This window comes from Vidua chalybeata, chromosome 21, assembly GCF_026979565.1.
Source record: "Vidua chalybeata isolate OUT-0048 chromosome 21, bVidCha1 merged haplotype, whole genome shotgun sequence".
NCBI classification, from domain to species: domain Eukaryota; kingdom Metazoa; phylum Chordata; class Aves; order Passeriformes; family Viduidae; genus Vidua; species Vidua chalybeata.
In genome coordinates, this window is record NC_071550.1 from 5002644 (window position 1) to 5026624 (window position 23981).

General features: G+C 58.4%; 1 protein-coding gene across 1 annotated transcript; it reads right to left on the bottom strand.

Moving 5' to 3' along the window:
* Nucleotides 1-2234: 2234 nt before the first annotated feature.
* Nucleotides 2235-23981, bottom strand: NCS1 (neuronal calcium sensor 1). Its single transcript, XM_053962370.1, has 8 exons — nucleotides 23657-23981; nucleotides 10428-10452; nucleotides 8785-8923; nucleotides 8242-8320; nucleotides 8043-8131; nucleotides 7655-7732; nucleotides 7192-7308; nucleotides 2235-6519 (listed from the first exon to the last, which is right to left on the bottom strand). The coding sequence occupies exons 1-7, from the start codon at nucleotides 23718-23720 to the stop codon at nucleotides 7210-7212; spliced, it is 573 nt and encodes a 190-aa protein (XP_053818345.1). The 5' UTR covers nucleotides 23721-23981; the 3' UTR covers nucleotides 2235-6519; nucleotides 7192-7209.

Genomic DNA, 23981 nt, shown 5'->3' on the forward strand with positions numbered 1-23981 from the left:
CGTGGGGGACACGCTCAGGTGTCAGGAGCGCCCCTCGCGTCCTTGTCCCTGCCCTTCCCGCAGAGCCGCTGGGCACCGTCCCCACAGCAGGGAGGGACACGGCGTGCGAGGGGCCACACGCGGCGGGGACAGAGAAGGGACCGCGGGCAGGGAACGCCCAGCGCTCCGCAGCTGCGGACCTGCTCCTCCAGCGTTCAACTTCTGGGAGGGAGCAGCGAGGGCGGGAGGAAAAACCGGACTTTGGGAGCCAGCGACGCGGCAGGGAGGTGGGTGGGAGTTGGAGGAAATCGGGATGGAGATACAGGGATTGGGAAGCAGATCCTGCAGCCCACGGGATTGTCAGAAACACTGCCCAGGCCCCCTCCCCAGCGCCGAACCCCTGGCTCAGAGAAACCCTGCTCTGCTGGGGGGAGCAGGGGGTTAGGGGAGGACATGGGGGTCACAGCTGAGCACCTGTGAGGAAACCCTGCCAAACTCCAGCGGGGGAGAGACAGCTGTGAAAGGAGCCCCAAGGACTCAAACTCCCCCTTGCTGGGCAAAGGGCCCTGGAATGGGGGTTTGCAACGGGGCTTGGAGGTCAGGGGGCTCTGTGGGGGGCTCGGGTGGGCTCACCCACGCAGCCACCCCACGAACAGGGAGCAAAGAGCCCGGCAGAGCACAGACAGAGCCGGAGCCAGGACATGGGCTGGGACAGGCAGCGCTTGGCCGGGGCAGGCAGCCCTTGGCCGGGAGCGCTGGCTGCGGGAGCGGAGTGCTGAGCTCATGGCTGCTCCACAGGGATGCTCTGCTCTTGCTCAACTCCCCCGCAGCGGGACCCAGGGCGCAGCCACGGCCAAAAGCCGGCTCCAGGTGAAGCTGTTCACCTCCAGCACCCCCAGCAGCAGCCCTGCTCCTCCCAGACACAGGAGCTGGGGACCTTGGAGATCACCAATCTCATAACCCACACGCAGGACAGTGGGACCATCCTTGTATTCCTTTATCCCTGCAAGCGTGGGCTCAGCCTAGCCCAGCCTCAGAGCAGGCAAGGACATCCCCCTCACAGCAGGACAATGACACTTCTGCCCCTGGGGCTGTGCCAGTGGCCTGTTCCCCTCCTGTCCCAGAACCAGGGCTTGCACTCCCCCAGGCTTTGCACTCCCAGCCCCACAGAGTTGAGGGGAGTCCCCAACCCCACAGTGCCACAAAACCTACCTTAGAGCATCCCCAGTCACCAACCTGCACGCCAGCTCCATCCTGCACGCTGGCAGGGAGCATCAGCACTGCTGGCACAAAAAAAAACCCCAACAGCTTCTCCTCATCACCAAATTAATCCCAGCCAGCACTTCCACACTCACCAGTGCTCCCAGTCCCAGGAGCACCTATGCTAGCTGGGCTTTAACCCCTTCCCTGCTGGGGGTTAAGGCACAGCCTCTGGGTAACCACCGTGGTTTGGAGCCTGTGCCTGTCCTTGCCCACTCCATGGCACAAGGGAGGAATCCCTGGGAGCTTCCACCATGTGCTGGCACAAAGCACCCCTGGACAAAACCCCCTGCACAAACACAGCCTCCTTGTTTGGACCATTAGGGCATCTCCTCTGGCCTCCTGAAAATAATTAGTCAGCCTCGTTAGGAGAGCAAACACAAGGGACGTGGGCTGCCAGGGAGGCCTCGCAGGGCTCGTTTCCGGAAGAGCTGGCAGAGCAGAATGGCCAACACTGCACGTGAAAACTCAGTCCAGGCTGTGAGCCCCCTGTGAGCCCTGCCAGGAGCAGGGGGGCTGCCCAGGGGCACGTCGGGCACTGGGACACAATTATGGAATATTCGTATCCAGATTCCTCTGCAGGCTCTGTGTGCCAAAAGTGGCTACCAGCCTGCTGCATCGACGAGGGGGCTCAGAGGGGACAGGGACAGTGCCCATGGGCACACGGCTGTGTCTTCATTGCAAAAGGAAAAAGGGATGCAGGCACTGTGTCAGGGTAAAAGGATGTGGGAAGAGCAGTGTTATGGGGGTGAAGGGTGCCTGGGATGCCTGGAGCTGAGACCTGGCAGCTCATCACAGGTGTGGGCACAGTGCCTGACTGGCTGCCTGCCCACAGAGCCCAGAGCATCCCTATTTACACCTGTGCTGGTCCCATCACAGCCCTGTGCTTGGGGCACGGGACAGTGGCACTCCCCAGCCCAGCTCCCAGCCCCACTGGGTGCCAGGGCAGCTTTGGGGGCCCCTGTGAACCCCAACACATCACAGACCACTGCCACTTCATTACTGTCATTAAGCTTTTATTTCCACTGTCACAAAGTTCCTGGGTTTTGTTTTGTTCTGTTATTAAACTGTTTCATTTGCTTGGTTTGCTCTTGAATTCATCTCAAGACAAGGCAGCGGGGCATGCAAGCCGAGACACCGGCACGGACGCACACACAGGCTTCATCTTCACAAACAAGGCTCTTTGCTGGAGCTGCTGCTTCTCAGCCCAGGGCTCGGCCACCCCCTGGGCAGGGGTCACACCTGTGGCACAGGGCACCCAGCCCAGGGCTGGTGGCCACGGGAGCAGAGAGAGAAGGGAAGGATGACTTTGCTGCAGCGCTGCTGGAATAGGCAGGGCTGAAATGTCTAACTGAGACCCCCAAAACTGCTGCATCCCGAACTCTGCACTGAGACTGGAGCCATCAGCTCCCTCCTTTGCCCTCAGCCCTCGCTTCTGTCCCAGCCAGGCTCTCCCCTCCAATGCCCTCGGAAAGGACAGGTGACAGATGCTCTCACTAAATGTCCCAAATCTCCTCCTTGGATGGGGGACAGTGAGCGGGCTGCAGGTCACTCACCCATCCCAAATGACCCCCCAGCCCTAAATACATGGGAAGGGGGCAGCTCTGCCGGTGATTTCAGCTGCCCCCATGCCATGCCTGGCCCTGCTTCAAAGCCAGCCCTGCTCCAAGCGGGGCTCAAAGCCAGATCCCAAGATTCCAAGACAATTCCACCTCTGGGCAGCTGCATCCCTGCCCACTGAGGAGCAGCGACCTGGGCTGGGATTCCACAACCTTCCACAACCTCAGCCTCCCATCCAACAGGAATGTGGTGTCCTGATGGCACGGGAAGAACCAACAGGCATCTGCTCCTGTGAAGGAGGGTGAGATGCAGCTGGTACCTGGCACAAACAGGGTTTGGGGTCCCCCATAAGCAAACACCCCCCTCCACCAACCCAACGGAGAGCGCTCCTGGGACCAGCCTGGTCTCGTTATAAATTGCATTAATTAACAGCCTGCTCCCAAGGAAAAACCCTCCACTTCTCTCTCTCTCTTGGGTCCTGGTTTGAGCTGTGAGGAGAGGGCAGGGGGGAATCTGCCCCCAGAGCCCTCTCCCACATTCTTGCTCCTGGGGGAAACAGCTCAGCTCAGCCCAGCCCCAGAGCTCAAGGAAAGACAGATACAAAGCAGCAACAATCAGCACACAGACAGAAAAGTGAAAAGAAAGTACAGACATGGCATTTAATGGGGCAACACCGACAGGGACAAATGAGAGGGGGGCACATGCCACAGTCACCAGGGCTGGACCCTCACCTCTGCCTGGCTGTGCTTTGGGCCCCCTTCTCATGGCCAGGGCTCTATTTTGGACAGGCACCAGGAACCCGAGTACGGACAGAGACAAACCAGGGCTTGCTGCCTGTTTCATCATGAGCAGGTGTAAAACAGAGGCTGGAATTAAAGACTCCCTGACAAACCCAGCGTTCCACGCGCTGTTCCCGGTGTTCTGCACCTGCCTGATGCTCGGTGGGTCCTGCCAAGCCCTGTGCCCGCAGTCCTGAGCTGTATCCAGCACTCGTGCTTGCCAGGGCACAGACACCAAACTGCTTTCCAGGGGGGGATGGCTCACCCCAGCCACTCCACTGATGGGGAAACTGAGGCACGAGGAGGTTAAGGCCAACATTTCCAAGCACGAGATGCTTCAAGCCTTATTTTCAGTGATACCAAGACGCTGCAGATCCTGGTGGTGGTCAGGAGGAATCAGGGGCCCTCGGTGCTCCCCAAAAGCGGGACTAGAAGCATCCAAGCCAGGATCCCAAATCCACAGCCAAGGGGGAACAGTGGAGCCAAAACGCTTTGCTCGGGGACAGTCAGCGTGCCAAGAGCCCTGGCAGGGCTGACTCCCTGGGGAGACATCTGTGAGCACTGATGGAGCTCAACCCATGACAGGTCCTCCAAAAATTAAAAGCTTTCCAGGGGAACAGTGTCAGAGTAAATGAGGTTTGCCTTTGCCTGGGAACTATGTCAAAAGTGGCAGGGGCCATCATTCATCAGCAGAGGTGATTACAGCAGTGTCACATTCATTGGGAACATTGATTGGCACCAGGAGGGGACCAGTCTGGCAGATGAGCATTCAACAAGTTGCAGGCACTGCAAAAACCTACCCCAGAGAGTTGCATTTTGGCCACAGAACAACAAGGAAATGGGTTTCCATGGGAGTGAGTGAGGGACACCCTCCAGAAGCACCCCCACAATGAAACATGGGCATCCTCAGGGGCAGGAACTGCAGAAGAGGCAGAAATATTGCACGTGGATGTGAGGTCAGTCTCCTTGGGGATAGGGAAAGGTGTTTTTTTACAGGCATCAAGAAGTACCACAAGCACAAAATCCCAAAACTGGGGAGTGGGGCTGCACGGTGAAGAACCAGCACCCCTTGGCTGGGGCATCTGTCCCTGCCACGCCAGGAGGATTCAGGGAGTGCTGAGGCACCACCTTGTCTCCTGCATCGTGAGACACCTGTCAGACTGTCCTCCACATCCAGATGTCACCTCCCATTGCCATGGGGACAGTCCTCTGCCTGGGCTTAGCCACAGGAGCTGGGAGACAGCTGGGTGGAAAGATGCTGCTACCATCAGCTGGACCAGAGATGGAAGGGTGAGCCCCAGGGTGGCGTGAGGAGTCCCAAAGGATTCCTGCACTCTGCTCCTGAAGGAACGCTCATCCCTCCTTTCCCAGAGCAGCAGAGGCATCACCCATGCAATGCTCATTCTCCAGCAGACATGCCAACTGTGTCCCACCGTGGGGGTGCTGCTGGGGCTGAGCTGGGGGCACATCCCCGAGGGGTGCTGGGTGCTGATGGAGTTTGGAGAGGCCACGATGGGGGGGCTGCAGCCCAGTGTCCCCAGGTGTGTATTCCCAGCCTTTTGTCTCCTCCAAGGAGGGTGCAAGCGGCTCTGCTTGGGGTCACAGCAAAACCTCCCATGTCCTGTGGGAGTGGTGGGGGAAGGAGACACCCTGAGCTGTGCTCAGCCCAGCCTGGCACTCCCTGGTCACCCTGTCCCAGCTGGGATGGGGGGACAGAGAAAGACAGAGCAAGGCTCCCCCTCTGCCCCTCCAGCACACAGGATGCTTCACAGCCACCACCAAACACCTTCCCACCGTTTGCAAAGCAGAACATAGCAAAGGAATCTGCTTGAAAGCAAAACCCAACTCTGGGCTCCATGAATACTTTTTCATGCAGTGAGAAAATGAATAAAAAGGGAGGAAATAGGGATGTTCTGGTGCCCAGCAGTTTCCTCACCCTGCCCAACTGAGGGATGGAGCTTGGTCTGCTCAGAGGCTGGGCTGACTGAGCCCTCACTGAGCTCCCTAAGGGAAGGGTGAACAGAAAAATGCAGGGAACACGGGAACAGGAAGAGGAAAAGAAGCTACAGCATCCCCTCCAAGCAGCAGCCAGCCCACGGAGCTTGGGATATGGGGGGTGGGAGGAGAGGGGGCAAGGCAGATTTTTGGCTTCATTGTTATTGCAGGCTCCCGGGTCCCCACAATACGAGCATGTAAACCTTACAAATCCTCACCTGGGTGGGTGGACACACACACACGAGAGACAAAACACAGCAGCAACATTTACAACAAATAAATAAGGATATCGATCGTCGAGATTAGGCATATAAAAAAAAAGCCTCACTTTTTTCCACCGAAGGGAAAAAAAAAAAAAAAACAAACAAAACCAAACCAAACCAAAAAGCACAATACTGTCTCACCAGAAAAAATAAAATAATAATATAATATATATCCCTAGTGAGCCGAGCCGGGCTGCCAGCGGCATCGTGGGTGACGCCAGGACTCTGTTCCCAATCGCTGTCGGTGCCTCGGCTCCCCGGCCACCCCGCAGGGACAGACCCTGGGGGTGCAGCCCCCGGTACCTTCGGGCTCCTCTCCGGCCGCTTCCCAAGAGAGGACCCCGCCGGCGCATCCGCAGTCCCATCCGAAAACGTAGGAAAAAGGGAGCCAAGGGGGCGAGGAGGCCGAGAGGGGGCTCTGCCTGCGGCGATGCTCGAGCCATTCCCCCGGCCCTGAAGTCTTGGACGTTCGCTGCCGCTCAGACCGGGGTCTGGCGTGGGGTTTTTTTGGAAAAAGCGGAAGTTGGCGAATGGCAGCGGCTGGTTCAGAGTGCAGAGAGGGGGAGTGAGCTCGCGCTTTGAGGGCACTCCTTGCTCGCAGAACAGAAAGGAAGGCCGGGAGGGACAGGCAAGCTTCGCACGGCGGTGGTCGGATGGCACGGAGAGCATCTTCCCCCAGGCATCTGCAGGAGAGCGTGGATGAAGGGAAATAGGGTGAGAAGGATGGCCAGAAATCCCTGCGGCCATCTCATGCAACACCAGCACAGCTGGAAGGGCAAGGCCAGAAATAGAATAGATACTGAAAATCTCAAAACTCCAGTGGGGTTAAAAACACCGCACCCCCAGGACACTGCCGGGACTGTGATGACCAAAAACACTCCAAGGGACTCTGCACAGCTCCACAGGGCACAGCAAGGACCACGGGACGCTCAGCTCAGCACCTGCACGGTGCTGTGAACCAGTGTCCCTGCCAAACCCAGCTCCAGGGCATAGTATAATAAGACATAAGATAAATAAAACATTTAATATAATCTGTCTCTGGAGCATCCCCATGCCCCCAGCACACCAGCTGCCTCCCTGCCTCCTCTGCAGCCACATCTGCTGGTGAGGGCACGAGCTGCGCCGCAGGCAAACATTTCCATCTCCATGGGATGAGGTCTGAGGGGGTTCTGTGATACGGGGAGGACTGGGAGAAATCTATCAGAATGGGGAAAACATTCCCCCCGGCTGGATTTGGGGGGGGATATCCATGTTTTGGTGTCTCAGCAGAGGAGAATCAGCTGCCTGAGCCTGGGGGAGGTGGGAATGGCAGATGGGGGAGATGGGGCCCCCGCAGCCCCTGGTACTGCACTCACCGCCGCTCGGCCCCGGGACTATACGAGCCCATCGTAGAGGGAGAGCGCCTGCACGATGGAGGGGTCGGCCTTGGAGCCCTCCTGAAATTCCTGCAGCGTCAGCTTCCCGTCTGCGTTCTGCAAAACGCTCCTGTTACTGCACTGCTTCACCCAGCTGAGCACCCAACAGCCCGGCACGTCCACACCAGCCCACACACCCTCCCCACTCTGCTGCCTCAGCCTCGGTTTCCCCACTGAGCCACCCATGCCTGCAGCTGCGGAGGGGACAATTCCACCCTGGAGACCCTGAAATGGATACAGGGATCCCAGAGGGATGTGGGTATCCCACAGTGATTTTGGCAGCAGCTGAGACCTTGTGTTGGTGGGGCAAGGAGGCACCTGCAGGAGCCAGGATGCAGCAAAGGGACCCACAGCACCTCCTAAATCCCTTGGCCACAGGGGAAAAGCCCTCAAGCATCTTCACCTTGTCCATCATGGCAAAAATCCGATCCACCCTCTTCTCTGGTGTGTTCTCCTCCTCGGGAAGCTCCACTGTGTTCCCCTGCAGCAGCAGGACAGGACCAGGTCACACACCCAGCTGTGCCCTGCCTGGAGGGTGTCCCCAGGCAAGGATTGTCCCCCCACACCCCACATCAGGACAGGGTGCAAGGGGACGGCGTTGGCACCAGAACCACCCTCAGCAACCAGATCCAGACGCTGCCCTGGCCATGACGGCCACGATGGCCATAGCCCCCCACCAAAAAAGGCCAAAGAAGGAACTGGGGGTGTTTCAGCATTCCCACAGAGCTGAGCTCCAGCCCAGCAAGGACTTCCAGGAATTGCTTGTTCGGTGCCCCCCCTGCCTCTCTTACCACCATCTGATAAATGGCATCCACAATGTCCAGCATCTCGTTCCTCGTGATGTATCCGTCGTTGTCCAAGTCGTACAGCTTAAACGCCCCTGCAAGACAGAGCAACCCCAAGGGGCTGGGACTGTGGCCCCCACCCTGGACACACATCCCAGCACCCTCGTGGGGCTGAGCCCACCAGCATCCCATGGGGAGCACTTACACCTCAGCTTCTCGTCCAGCGTCCCCCGGGAGGTGACGGACAGCGCCTGGATGAACTCCGAAAACTCGATCCTCCCATCCTGGGGGAGGAAAGGAGGGGTCAGGGTGCTGCTGCCATTCCTGCCCAGCAAAATCCTCCCTGCCCATGTATCCCCTCTGGGGGGGCACATCCAAAAAGGCAGCAGGGAGGGAGGAGAGATGCACTTATCCCCAGCACTGTGATCCAGCTGCCGGTGCCCAGCCCTCCAGCAAACATCCCGGCAGGAGCGGCTCCGGAACGTGGGGGGCACCACAGGGATGGGCTTTTGTCAGGACACCAAAACACTGCTTCTCCCTTCCTGCTTTGCCCTTCCCCACGTGACTCTCCCCAACTAAAATAAGCACAGGGGCTCGCTCCAGCTGCGCCGCTTCAATTTCACACCCCAGGAAGCGCTGGAATATTTTGCTCCTCCGGTGCCAGGCAGACACATTCCAAACCCATCCCACCATCACCATGGGCCCAGCCCTGACCGCCCTGGACCGAGCTTCTGGATCCCAGACTTACTTTGTTCTCATCGAAGACATTGAAAACAAAGGTGGCAAATTTGGTTGGGTCACCGAAGGGGAAGAACTGCTTATAGATCTTCTGGAAGCCGGCGGCATCGAGCTGCCCGCTGGGACAGTCCTTGATAAAGCCCTTGTACCTGCGGATGGAGGGCACAGCGTGGGCCCAGGAGGGCCTCCCCACTGAGGTGGGAGGCTCTCCCCAGTGCTGCAGTGGGCTGAAGCTGGGAAGGTCCCCAGGTGCTCCCCGTGTCACTCCCATCACCCACCCTGTGGATGAGGTCCCTGTGGGCACCACAGTGAGGGTGGCAGCGGGGACAAGCAGCGAGTGGCACCAGTGACAGCAAGTGATGCCCACTGCACTGCTCCAACCTGCTGCCAGCCCACAACAGGGCCACAACCAGGCTTGTGTTGAACATTGTCTGGGACACGGGAGGTGACAGGGACCCACTGCCCAGCCAGGACTGGCAGCAATGCCATGCTGCAGCCGTGCCCTGGCAAAAAACAATGGCACGGTGACCACTGAGTTCTGTGAGGGTGGCTGGGCACTGGAACAGGTTCTCCAGGGAAGTGGTGATGTCAGAGGTCAAGAAGTGTTTGGACAACAGTTGCAGGGACATGGGATTCTTGGGATGTGCAGGACCAGGAGTTAGACTTAGGCTGATGCTTGTGAGTCCCTTCCAACTCAGGATATTCTGTGATAATTTTTGCACGACCCCAAATGAAAGCTGCTCGGAGGAGCTGGGGCGCACAGTGGGGTTCCTGTGTCCTCAGGTGGCACAGCCCGGGTCACTTCCAAAACCCATCAATGCTTTAACACCCCAAAAAGCCCTCGCTCCCAGCTCCAGGCTGGACCTGGGTGCTGGAAAGGGCAGCTGCAGCGGAGGGCGCAGGGAAGGGGCTCGCTGGCTCCGTGGGTGTGGGCACCACGCAGGGAGCACGAAGGGAGCATGTGGGACCACACGGGGATCACGTGGGGTACGTGAATATTATGCAACACATCGCCCAGATCTGTCAGGCGCCCGCTGCAGCGGGACAAGGGCTGGAGGAGGAGGGGAAGGGGGTGGCGAGGTGGGAAACCGAAGTGCCGGTGACATCTTTTTCACGCTGCTGCAGCTATGACTCATCGGGTGGGGGGGAAGGATGAGAGAAAGAGATAAAGAAAGCAAACCTTGACTGGTGGGATAGGGAGAAGAAAGGGAAGCAGTGGCTTTTCTAGGGCGCTGTGTTCGGTGGGGTGGAGGGGATGGAGTGAGAGTGTGCTGCTGGCAAGAAACCGTGGCTCCTACCCCTGACAGCCTCTGCAGGCCCTGCTGCCAAAGGGAGCGTGCTGGGACAGCACCAGCCTCCTGCTCCAGGTCACCAGCTGGACAGTCCCCATGTCCCCATGCTCTTTGTCTGCTCGTATGAGGAAGGAAGAGCTGCTAGAACCCAGCCCTTGCACAGGGTGTGCAAGGAAAACCCCTCTACTTTCTGATCTCCCCTCTATGAGGCAGCACCTGCACCCCAATACAGGTGCACCTGCCCACACCTCCTGCACGTCCCCGCTCTGCCCGGCCAGTGGGGTGGCTGAGTGCCACCAGCTCCTGTCCCCTGCCCACAGCCCCATGCCCCAGCCAGCTCACCACCATGGCAGGCACTCACCACTGCTGCACCTCCTTCTCTGTGACTGCAAGAGAAAACGGGAGAAAAGAGAAAAAAGAGGCAGAAATTTAGTGCTTTTGCAGTGACAGCTGTTCCTCTGCACTGCTCATCAGTGAATTCCCTGGGGAATGCTCTGGGGTTCCCAACAATGAATTCCCAGGGGAATTCATTCCAGGTTTCACTTGCTCCATGAGCTGCCAAATTTTCCCCATGTGGCAGAAACTGCTTTTGAGGCACAGCCTGGGCCAGCCCAGGTGGTCCATGGGGCCAGGGCTGGGGACGCCCAAAACCAGGGAGACTCCCAAGATGTTTTGTGTTGTGCTCAGGGAATGCAGAACTACGATGGACCATGAAAGGGACAAGCTGATCATGCCTGCAGAGGATCTGGCCCTGCTATCTCATCTTCCCAGACCCAAAACATCCCATAAAACATCTGCTGAAACATCTGCCTGGAGGCGGCTCAGGGAAGGGACTTGCCTGGCCCTGACACAGACACACTGAACGTGGGCACAGGCACAGCCCCAGGGCTGGCATCTGCCCAGGTACCAGCTGTCTCTGGAGAAACATCATCAAACCCATCCCAGCACACTGGGGGGCCTCACCAGGCTCTGGAAAAAACCCTAAAATACAACAAACTAGCAAACAGACAGCACTGGCCACCCCAAGTGTCCCCAGCCAAGGGACAGCTGCTGAGATTAAAAATGTCCTCAGCAGAGGAAAGGCTCTGAGGGATGTGGGACGCTGGGCAGGGGTTGGCACTTGTCACTGCGTGTCCCACTGCAAGAGCTGTGCCTGTGCCTCCCCACAGCGGGGAGCCAGGTGCCAGCAGGTGGGCACAGGGGGGAACGGCCTCTTTTGTCATTTCCTTTGCGTCGTGCATCTAAATAATGATAAAAAAGCCGCAGGTCTGAAAGGCACGGGGATAATGAGGCGAGTGGAGATGTCAATGTGCAAACGGCTGATAAAAATAGAGACCAAAGACACACCAACAGATGCCAATTACCTTGGATGGCAAGAAAAATAAAGAAAGCAATTTTCCATCAGGAAGATTTGTAACGTGCCTGGCAGAAGGTGCAGAGCTCAGGGGCGAGGGCTGGGGCGGCAGCAAAGGGGCAGCCAGGAGGGCACACAACGGCCCCCACCTCATCACCAGCTGGATTCTGGCTCCAGCATCCCTGTTAGCAGGAATTTCTGTGCCCAAGGCTGTCCCCATGCATTGGAGGGTCCCTCCATCCCAGCACAGGGGTCGCCTGAGGGACTGAGTCTTTAATTTCCCCATTTCCCTGGGATTCAGCAAAAGCAGCAGCCATTGTAGCACCACGGGGTGTCCGGACAGCAGCTCCCCAGGAGAGGGGATGCAGGCACAGGGATGCTCAGCATCTGGGATGAAGGACACAGGGCTTTGGCAGTGTCACAGGAGGGATTTGGAGGGCTGTTTGTTTTGGGCACACAGCGGTCCCTTGGCAGGAGGGAGGCAGGAAGGACACGCTGCATCCAGCAGCCCAGCTGGGGTGGGCTAAAACATCAGTCATAGCATTCCAAGGGATTTCCCCCTCCAAAAAAAAAAAAAAGGTTGCACAGAAGAATCGTTCCAAAAGAGAGATGCTGAGTGACATCTCCAACAGGAACAGACTCCCTGCACACACCCGCATTGAGACACCAGCCGTGACCTCCACCCTGAGGATGCCCAGGGGATGCCCCAGCAGCAGCTCTGCAGGCCCAAGCACCAAGGAGGGCAGGTGGAAGGAGGAGGATGAGGGTGAGCCCTCGGGGCAGGCAAAACGAACAGCAGCAGCAGCCGGGGCTGCAGTCAGAGCTCGGCTCAGCCCCTCCAGGCAAATCGCCTTCTGCTCTCTCTTTTTCGACTGCTTTTCCCCCAACGTGCTATTTTGGGCCCGGGAGCTGCCTTTCAACTCCAGCAGGAAACAATTAAGAAATGTGTGCTTTTTTTAGTACGGGAGAAATGCTGGTAATGACACGCTCGGGCTGAGGCGGGAGGGAGGGACGGAGCCAGCTCCCCTCGTGCCGCAGGAGAGATGTGTGATGCTCCCAGGAGAGGCTTTTCCGAGGGAGGGAACCGTTCAGGTGCCAGGCTGGAAATTAGCACAGGGCTCCCGATGAGGGATTTGTTAATGTGCGTCCTGGAACGGAGCCACGCGGAGCCCCATCCCTCCTCCAGCACACCGGTGCCTGTCCTCCAGCCTTGGGTGCTGGGGAATCTGCGGGGTTTGTCCTGAGCTGGGAGCACGGCCTCATCTCCCAGCCCTTGGAAAACCACCCACCTCTGCGTTCACCCCTCCACTGCCACCAAATCTCCCCTCTGCCCAGGGGCAGAGTGTTCCCAGGGCAGGGAACCAGCCCAGCCCTGATCCAGTGTGGGGACCGAGCAGGACCTGCCTTCCTGTGCCTGCTGTCACGGATCCGGGACAGATGATGACTTCCTGGCTGCCACTTCCCAGCCACTCGGACCCTGCTGCGTGTTGACACTCCCGAGTGGCACCAATTAGGAATGCTAACACCCGACTTGCAGCCACTGAAGCCTCGGGGACACGCTACTGAGTGCGTGGCTGAACCACCTGACCTGAGGCTGGGGACAGAGGACACACGGCGGCGACAGGGCTGTCCCTCTGCTCTGCATCTCCCCGGCAGGCAGAGCCCAGCCGGGCTCACACAGTACCTGTGCCGCGGCAGCTGCTGCGGCTCCCTCCCGCGGCATGGACCACGGCGCGGTGCTGAGCCGACACAGACCGATTTGCAGCGATATAAACCTCGGCCAGGCGCGCCCCCGACGCCCCAGGACAAGGGGATGACCCACAGCAGCCCCAGAGAGCACCCCAGCGGAGCAGGGCCGGGTCTCTGGCCGTGCTCCAGCCAGGAGCCGGGCTCAGCTCCGTGCCGCGCTCCAGGCTCCGCCGCTCCCGCAGCCCGCTGGGGAGGGATATAAATAGTGCACGTAGCAGCTTGTTAGTAGCAGCGTGCCCCGGGCTCCTCGGGGATGAAAGGCGCTAAATAAAGGCAGAGTATTATCGTTTGTTATGAACCGCAACGCTGGAAGAGGCATCGCCGAGCAGGGAGCCCCAGCGTCGCCCCGCGGGCGCCGGCCCGAGCGCTCAGCCCCGCTCCGCTCCGCGGCGCCGCGCAAAGAACGGGAGAGCGCGGGACCCGCAGCGCTGGCAGCCGGGACAGGGACAGGCACCCAGAGCAGCTCAGGAGCTGCCCCACACGACCAAACCGCATCCAAGGGCCCCCTCGCTTCGCTGCTCGGTCCCTTTCTCGCTCCCACCTCAAGGAAGAAGGTTTCAGCGTCTCACATCTCACACAGCGCACAGGGACAGAGCCTCCGAGCAGCCCCCAGCCCCCTCCTCCCAGCTGCCGGTACCTAACTCTCCCCCCCCAGCCCTCTCCCCCCACCTCTCCATCAATCCCAGTGGCACAGGCGAGGACTGACAGCTCCGTCACCACCCGCCCTTCGCGTGCCCCCTCTCCTCCCACCACCCAGCTGCCACTGCAGCAAGAATCAGCTCTGGTTAATCAGTGCTCAAGCCTGTTAATTTGTGTTTTCCAGGCAGAGAGGAGAGGAGGCACCCGGGACTGCAAATCCCCATCCGTCGCCCTGCCGCAGGGGGCTCGCTGGACCGCGGCGGGAACGGGGCGGGGGGAATGAGGATTCGAATGGCTCAGGGACCCCTGGTCACGGTGGGATGACGTGATGCTTCAGCCCGTCAGGGACTTGTTTTGTGCCGACGTCCCTTCCCCTGATGCAAGGGCAGGGGTTTGGCCACGGCCGCAGGGCTGCACCCTGAGCAGGACTGTGCACACTCAGCTCAGCCCTGTGTGCCAAAACCAACGGCGCGGCTCTGTCCTTGTGCACCTTCGGGCTCCCGAAGGCTCAGCAAGCACTGCCCCCACGCAGCAGCAGTGAGGAGTCTCCCCCGAGCCCCCACACGTCCCCCCTTGCCCCAGCTGCTAGGAAAGCACCCTGATCCCGTGGGGCCGTGAGCACCGCAGGCTTATCAGGGAAACCAGTTAATTATTTCCAGGCACAAAGTGGCTTCCCTCACCGCCACAGGGCACTCCAGCTATGCCAGCTCATGGGCTGTGCCAACCCACGGGCAACTTGTCCAGCGCCACACACAGGGTCATGGCAGGGGCAGTCCCGTGGTATTTATTTCCCCCAGGGACCTGCTGTGGCTTCTTCACAGGGTCCCCGGGCATTCCATTCTGGGGGAGCCAGCACATCACCCCAGGATGGGGCTGCCTAAACCCTCTGTGGGTGCTCAGAGCAGTGCCCAGGCCGGGGGAAATCAGGCACCCACAATGGGTGCTCAGGCGTGAAGGAATGGGGCATTTATGCACGAACTACGTGAGCACCTCTGCCTGAGCCAGAGGGGCACTCATGCAAAAACACACCGGGAGATCATGCGTGCACTAATTGGGCACTCGTGCATAAATTATGTGGGTGCTCCTAGGTGAACTAATTGGGTGCTCATGCATGAACTGCCCGGGTGCTGCGGCGAGAGCGCAAGGGCTGCTCATGCACGAACCAGCTGGGGGCTCGTGCATCCATTTTTTTGGGGCATTCATGAATTCACGGGGCGCTCATGCACGCATTAATTTAGCAGTCACACGCCCATTCGCTGGGCACTCCTGCGTGAGCTAATTCGGCACTCATGTGTAAATTAGTGTAATTAGGAGATAACACACTTGTGCACGTACTAATTGGGCACTCAGGTGTGAATGCATCAGGTGCTCATGCATGAATTAATTGGACACTCAAGCATGAGCTAATTGCAGCCACGTGCGCCAATTAATTGGGCACTCATGCATCAACAACCAGGGCGCTCATGCACGGAGCAGCAGCGTGCGATCCAGCGGGAATTCACTGGGCAGCCATGCATAAACCCAGCTGGGTGCTCATATGTAAATTAATTGTGCGCTCATGCGTGTGTTAATTGGGTGCTCATGCGTGAGTTAATTGGGCAGCGATGCGGACGAGCCCGGGGCGCTCATGCGTGCGCTGAAGGGCCCCGCACGCCTGAAACACCCGGGGCTGCGGGGTGAGCCCCGCACACCCTGCAAGTTATGCCAAACACACTCCGCCCCTCGTCCCCGACAAACACGTATTTAAGAATTGTCTGAACGTAAATCTGATACAAACTCCACTCTCAGCATCATCACAATGTTAATATTGACCAATTAGGAGCGCCCCGCTCCCTCCCGCCCGGCTCGGCAGCGTGTGCGTGCGCTCGCTCCGGCTTCACTCCAGCCCCTGGATCCCAGCGCCAGCATCGCGGTCTGAACAGCCTCTGCAGAATTCGCCTCTGGTCCCTCAGAGCGACCACAGCTCGGTACAGCAGGTACTCGGTGCAGACTTCACACCTGCAAACACGGACACAGCGAGGTCCCGTCGGTTTGCACAGGGGGACCCAGTGCCAGCCCCTGGCTCTGCAGGGTGAGTTACCTGGGCCAAACACATCACAGCCGCAGGGGTCATTCCCAGTTCCAGGCCTTGTCCCTACAAAACACACAGCCAAGAGCACGGCAGCAGCTGTTGCAGGTGAGTGCAGTAGCCGCGGGACTTCATCCAGCCCCCAAACTTATCTGGTGCAGAATGGGCACCTCCCTGCAGAGAGAGCAAGATGCTCTGTATGCCCGGGCTGGCTGGGGTCACCTCTGGCAGCCTGGGCTGTCAGGTGGCTTTGTGCAATTCCGGGAAGTCAGGGAGAAGCACTCAGGGACAGCTGGAGCATTAGCACGAGGTTCTTCCCAGTGCACTGCCCCAGTTCCAGCACCAACCCCCAGCACAGAGCCCAGTGCCCACGGGACCTGCACGGGGGTGGAGGGATGGGGTGAACTCTTGCAGGCTCAGTCCTCCCCTGGGACTGTCCATCAGCCCATCCTAGGGCACTCAGAGCTCACTCAGGTCCCTGTTTGATGATGGTAACTTTTAGGATACACCACACATCAGCACTTTGGAACTTCAGGTGATGATGTGGTCTCATTAAAATTCAGGTTGAACTATTTAATGATGTCCTAGTCCCGTGCTCTCTACCAGCTCTGGGGCCACCAGACCACCCCTGGTTGTGCTTTGCTCCTGCTCCCAGGCAGCACAGGGACAGCTCTGGGGCAGAGGCAGTAAAACACGACTGTGGCACCAGGGTCACCCTCATGCAAACAGCTGTTTCTGGAATATGACTGATGTCATTTTCTTTTGCTCCCAGCTTGCCCCAACCACTGTTCCCCCAGCTCAGCCCACGCCCATCCCTGCTCCCGGCCACATCACCCACACACCAGGGTGTCCCTGTGTGGGAGCCCATCCCCGCAACATCCCCAAGGGATTTGGGAGCAGCCCCAACTGTGTGGGCACCGACACAGCCAGAGCTGCCTGCCTGTCACAGCGGGACATCCCCATCCCAGCTTCCCCAGTCTGGCTTCTGTCCCCATCAGACACAGACATCACCAGCACCCCGGCAGGTCTGGGAGCCTCTGAGACATTCGGAGCTCAAGCCTGACAGAGTCACTGGTGTCATTTGTTCCTCTGGGACACGGAGCAGCGCTCAGCAAGCGCTGTCCCCACGGAGCCGTGCTCGCAGCACTGCCGGGGTGTTTGGCACTCTCCTCGCCGGCGGTTGCCATTAGTGGTCTGCTGTGCTCCCAGACTGGATAAACAGTTCCATGAGCAGTTCTCATCTCCCCCAGGGCTGGTACCAACAGGAAAGCCAATATGCAGCTGAAATCCTTTTTAGACTTTATTAAATATTTAAGGGCCCGACATTAGGCTTTGGAAATTGGGTTTAGGGAAAAAGCAGAAGTTGTTCCTTGAAGCAAAGGCAGGAGAGGAAGGGCAAAGACAGTGCCTTCATTTGGAAATCAACGAATCAGGCTGAAGCACCCCCCCAGCAGGAGCTGGTGGCTGTGGCAGGTCTGTCCCAGGATTGAATCCCAGCTTCCCCACGAGCCAACGCAGCAGTGCCTGGAGGGGCAGAGGATTCCCAGTGCTGCTGGGAGCAGGGATGGAGCAGCCCCCCTGCCCGGCCATCCAGGGGCAGCTGTGTCCTGCCACCTGCTTAAATCCATCCCTTGGCCACAGGGATTTCAGCGTGCTCTGACACTCCAAGGCGCCATCTCCAACCCAAGGAACAATTCCTGCCCTGGGCAGAGGAGAAAACGCCCCTCTAGACCAGTGTAGGAAGTAGGAGGGAAGTACCTCTGGCTCAGCCATCACTCTCTGGAGCCATGGGAAGGTCAGGAGGATGCTCAAGGCAAAGCCTTGCCGGCAGCAGGGCCATCTCTGCTGCCCTCCTGGTCTCTCCTGCAGGGATCACTGTGCACTGAGGGGTGACACAGAGACTCAGAGCAGCTCCACCAGGTCCAGCCATCAGTCAGAAGATGCTGGAGAAACAGGTGGATGAAGCACAGGCAGCCCTCCTTCCAGCAGGAGGTGTGGGGAAGGAGCCCTGTGCTGGCAGCACCGGGCTGCGGAACCCATGGCAGCGATGGTGATGGAAGTGACACAGACTGAGGGGCTGAGCCCCCCATGGCCACCCCTGCCCAGGGCATGAGCCCTGGCTTCCTTGACATCCAGCTCCCTAGAAGATCCAGGAGAACAAGGAGGGGAAGGAGGAACAAAGCGACCCCACAAATGTCACCCCGATAACAGAGTGAGCGTGCCCACAGGCTCCTCCCTGAAGCAGCCGCTTCCTTTGATGCCTTCAGAGCTTCTTGTTTCACAACCTTAATTATAGCGGCAGCAGCAAAGGTCAGGAGAGTGGTTAAGCAGATCCATTAACATGTCAGGGGATAAATGAAATGTGATTCTTGTGATGCCGGAGCAGCAGCGGCGCGAGCGTGGCCGGCGGGGACGGCTGTTCCGCTCTGCCGCAGAGAAAACCCTCAGGGTGTCGGTCACGTCTGCCCCTTCCCACCCTGGCACTGCAAGAACCTCCCAGAGACTGCAGGGTCTCCTCAAAACTTGCTTTTGAAACCCCGAAACTTGTTTTGCTCGCATCTACCTCTGGAGCTCCAGGTCCACGTGCGTGTGGGATGCCCTGGGTCAGATTCACTGGGAGCAGGATGGGGTCGCCTTGGAGAAGGAGCTGGAGATGCCTCCAGACCACCAGAGTCCTCCAGAGGCAGCACAGCAGGTCCACATCGACCTTGCAGTGAACCTGCACCACAACAATCCCCTTCACAGCTCTGGCTTACGTGTGGCTGCAGCAAAATCAGGCCCTGGACAAACTCCAGCCCCTGGGCATCCTTCTGGTGCCTCCTGCCCCGGTGCCCCAAGCCAACCTGGCCTTGAATACTTCCAGGGATGGGGCAGCCACAGCTTCTCTGGGCAACCTGTGCCAGGGCCTCAGCACCCTCACAGGGAACAATTTCTTTCTGATATCCCATCTAACCCTGCTCTCTGTCTGTTTGAAGCCATTCCCATCCGTCCTGTCACTCCAAGCCCTGTTAAAAGTCACCCACACTGACAATTTCACCCAGCATTTGCCACTGAGGGATAACGGGTCCGTAGCCACCCGGCCAGCTCACCCCACTGGATGAGCAACAGGAGGGATTTCAACACAAACCAACCTGGCAGAGATACCCAGTGCCTGGGGCCAAACACTTCGGAGGCTAAAAATAAACCAGCAGCAGTGAGGGAGCTCCCAAGGTCCCTCCTCTGCTCCTGCCCACTGCCCCAGCCAGCACATTTCCTCAGCACTGGGGTGGCATGATGGAGCAAAGCCCCAGCCTGGCTCAGCCAGCAAGGAACCAATCCATTTTCCTGGCTGAAAACTGCTGCAATCGTAGAATTTCCTTTCCTTTCCCAGAGAATTCCACCCGCCACCACATAGCCCCGTAACTACAAATCAATATGTTTATAGTTTGCTCTTAAACTAATGCCCTTTAATTCCCTGCATTACTGTCGAGCAATGGAGCCAATTTTGTGGCTTATTGTGAAAGAGCAGAAAGTGATGATGCTGGAGTGAGTTTAAAATCCACAAAATAGATCACAGTAGGTGGGATGCAGCTCTTGGGAAAAGAGCATCTTCCTCACACCCGCTCTGCAGCCTGGCTGTCACTTTGGCACCCTCACCGTGGCTCCCACACCTTCACCTGAGCCCCACTGCGGCCTCAGGAGCACCAGGACCACCATCCCCAACCATCCTGACCCCAGAGCCATGCTGCTGCACCGGCAGAGCTCGGAGCATGCCTGATTGCTCAGCTATTGCAGCCTCAAAAATAACACGGAGCTGGTCCTGGACATGGGCAACAGCTGTGCAAAGGGAGCCCTGAAAGCCAATCTTCCCCAAAACGACTGGAAAAAAAGAGCTAAAATGTGCTCTTCTGAAACAAGTGCACATTTTAAAAACTGCTTCATGATTTTAAGGGTTCCTGGCCTGGCAGTGCTGCTGTGAGTAGGAACACTCAGAACTGTATTTCTCTCCTAGTTTCTCTGCCAGGAGTCCACACCAAGTCATTTCCACACAGGACATGTTTTGTGCACCCACAACTGCACACGTGCACGTCACACACTTCATTCAGGCTGCAGTCACACCTCAGGACCTTCATAAATCTGCAGCTGAGCAGAACCCTCTGACTGTGGCCCCACAAGGTTCTTAAACACAATCCCAAATCCCATTGTGGCCCTAAGCCGTGAGCACCTGGCCCAAGTTAAGCTCAGGTTTAAATCCCCATGGAAGAGGATGTGATCCAGGGAGGATGGTGGTTCCTTCAAGTCTCGGGAGTTACCACCTCCTGGGACACAACACCAAACTGCATCTCTGAGCCACCCCAAGGAGGCATCAGAAGGATTAATAAATTAATTATTATTAAGCACTTTTCAATGAAAGGATCTATGAAAGCACAAAGAATTACATAATTTATTATTCAGTATTACTATCACTCAACATTGACTTCTGCATGCTCCTGTGTGGCACCAGCCTTGTCTCCAAGGAGGGTTAAACAGCCCTGCAGCCTGGCTGTCCCCACCAGCACTATTCCAGCACCTGGCAGACGGGGGAGCTTGGCATTGCCAGGTATTCCTGGGCACTCAGGTGCCCAGAGACACAGAAAGGCACACAGAGATGGGTCCAAACCAAGAGGATTTGGGCAGCCAGCACTTCAAAGAAGCCCTTCTGCGCCTTTAGGTGTCCAAGTGCCATTAAAATCTGGCCCCCAGCACTGTAAGTCAGGAGCAGAGTGGGGAGGGGAGCCAAGGGATGAGGTTTCCAGGCTCCTGCCTTTCCATATCCAGTTCCCAGCAGGGCCTGGGACAACCTGCTCTGAATGCATTCAGGGAAATATTTCTCACAGCTCACAGAGGCCGTTGATGGCTGCCCTGCAGTATCCTCAGCTCAGCCTCCCTGTCCACAGCTGGCCTGGCACCTGAACCTTCCCATGCTCCTCTCCTGGCTGCTCCCATCTCCTGCTTTTCCCAGGATTGCTGCAGCTGAGGCAGGACCAGAGAAATACCACAAATAGGAGATGGAGAGCTCAGAGAGGAGAAGGGACACAAGAAGCCACCAAGCACTGAAGAGCACTGAGGGGAAGAAGATGTCCTCTGTGTCCCATGGATGAGATAAATTAGCAGAAAAGCCACCTGGGGCAGGGAGAGGGGGTGACATTTCCCTCTGATTCTGCAGAACTGAGAGGGGCCTTTTTGGTATTTGCTTTGTTTTGTGTGGAAATTCATACAATCAGAAAATTATGCAATGGAAGGAAATCCCAGCATGGGAGAAACCCTTCACGTGCCACAGCCACAGCTCACGCTGCCACAGGAACCTCCCTGGGACAAATGCAGGTTCCCATCAGTTTGGGCAGCTAGAGACATCTGCCCAGATGTGCTCTAGCAACAGCAGAAACAGCACCACGCACAAGGCAGGGACAGCACTTGTTTGGTAACACGGCAGGACATGGGACATGGGATGGGCAGCAAAGACCAGGGATGCTCTTGTGTCTGCCAGAAACGTGCCTAAATATCAACATGCTGTGGAAAAGCAGGCCCCCAGAAATTCTTGAGCAGGCTATGGATTTGTGTGTATGACTGTCCCCTGCTCCAGCTGTTCCACCAGCCACAGCACCGGGGTCTGGATCAGTTCCTGCCGCTGTACTCGGCGCAGCCCTGCCCTCCTGCCTGCCTCTCCTCTGCCTGGCTTCCCCAAAACACAGAAGGAAATTGGTATCTTTCCAATCTCCCATGGTCTGAAGATAAACCAGAGCTCTCAGCCGTGCCTGGGAGGGCCCTGTAAAGTCTTCACCAGACAAGGGAATGCACGCTCGCCTTGACAGCTGCAGAAAAGGGGCAGAGGCACACAGCAAAAGTAATTAATCCCAGAGATGAGAGGTGGAATGAGCAGAGCTCAACAAACAGACCCTGGAATTAGCGACAGCTCGCCCTGACAGGCACCACACCACCAGCCACATGCTGCTGGGGCACGTTGGGATGCTGCACCAGACTCCAGCCACGCAAAAGGCCACGTGCTGTGGGGTGCTGCTGCCTCACCTGCACAGGTGCAGGGATTTTTAAAAAGAGGCAATGAGAGGTCCAGAGCAGGCAGGCAAACCTCCAGACAGATGGGAAACTCATTGAGGAAGGGATCAGAGGACCACAATCTTTTTTTGAAAGGGTGCAGTGGAAAGGGGAGGGCACCCAAAAGAGAGGAGCAGAAAGTTGGGAATGAAATTATTCAAAAAATCAATGATGACCTGCTGGCCTTATCCAGCCAAGAGACATCCCTATGCCCAAAGACGTTGGCTTCACCAGCGCTGTGTTTGGCTGGCTTCGGCTGTAAGTGAGACACGGGGCACCACTGCCTGTGTGCCCCGTGTCGGCCCCACTGGTGTTGGCACCTTCCTGGGCAGAGGAGCCACGCCAGGTGTGCAGAAAGCCCAGCACACAGGAGATCACCAGCAGACAGGGCTGTGCTGGGGCTGGCTGTTCCCAGATTCCTCTCCATCAGAGATCAGGTTGGCACAGTGGCTGCAAACCAAGCGGGCGATTGCAGCACAGCTCTACCGGCACCTGGCCCGGCGCGGCTGCACTCGCCGTGGGCGACAGCTGCAGTGAGGACACCAAAACCCAGCTCAGCTCCAGCGGGGGCTGTGCCCACCTGGCACTGCTACCTTCTCGCTGCTTCCTCCCCCCGAGCACTTTGAGGAAGCCCAGGCGGGGTAGCCCAACCTCTCCCACCATCACACCCGGCTTGGCTATGCGGACATGCCCCCCAGCACCTGCCCTCCTCCCGCCTGCTGCCGGCTGTGCCACGGCAGAGAGCAGCCCCGCGTGTAGGGTTGTGCAATGCACCAGTATTGCCTCTTCTCCATATGGGAGAACTTGCTGCATCCTAATCTATTGCCTTTTTGGGTAAGCGCTGCCGTGGGACTGCAGCAATGACAGAGGGGAGAGCTCGCAGGTCTGCTGCACGTTTGGGGAATATCTGCGACCTGCAAGCGGGGAGGCAAACTTGAGCCACCAAAGCCTTTGTTTCCTTTGTGCATCCTTCAGGGAAAAAAAATGATTTTGCTAAAACTGGATGGCTGAGGCACCAGCCACATTAATTAGATTACGGTAGAGGTCCAGACGGGAAAGCCACTCGTTCAGAAAATCAGGTTATTAAACCGATACTGAGATACTCAGATAAATATCGAACTCGCCGGTGTCGGGCTCTTCTCTCCACTTCAGAGCGCAATAACAAAGGGAACCCCTCCAACTAACGCACCCAAACTTCGGAAGCCACCCAGACTCTCGGCACCCTGCTCCAGGAACTGCTGCCGGGCTCCGGGGAGGCAGCGCGGGGACGACAATCCCCGCGGCGGGCCCTGGGTACCGGGGGCCGGGCAGCCGGGGGAAGGATGCTCGGGGCAGGGGCGGAGGGGCGGTGAGGGAGGGCGCGATGCTCCGCTGGGCGCCACGGGCGGGCAGGATGCGGCCCTGGCCCCGCCGTTCCCGGAGGCTCAGAAATAGGCCACGGAGGATGGTTTTTGTAAAAAACACAGCGCGTTCCCCTGGCTCGCTGCCCCTCTCCGTGTCTCTGCTGCCTTATGGGTTTTTTTCCTCCTCCCAGGCCAATCCCTGAATTCTTCCAACAAAGCCCGGCCGAGCCTGCGCCCTCCCCGGGAGCGGCCCCGCAGGAGCCGCCGCTCGCCGCGGCACCGACCCGGGGGAGCGGCGGGGCCGGGCGGCAGCGCGGATCCCATCGCACCCCCGGCATCCCCCCGGCAGCCCCCCGGGCACTCACAGTACGTTTTCCTGGTCAGCTCTTCCACAACTTCAGGCTTCAACTTGCTGTTGGATTTGCCCATGGTGGCGGCAGCGCCTCTGAGCCCGCCGCCTCCCGGCCTCGCTGCGGGGCACGGAGCGGCGGGGCCGCTGCCTCGCTGGGGCTCCCGGCCCGGCTACATCCCGCGGGGGGCGGCGGCGAGGGGGGCGGAGGGGTCTTTGTTGGCGGGGTTTGGCCGCAGAGCCGCGCTGCGGGGCCGCGCTGCGTGTGCGTGTCCGTGTGCGTGTCCCCGGCTCCACGCGCCCTCCCCGCCCTCCGCCGCCGGGCGCGGAGCGGCCGCGGG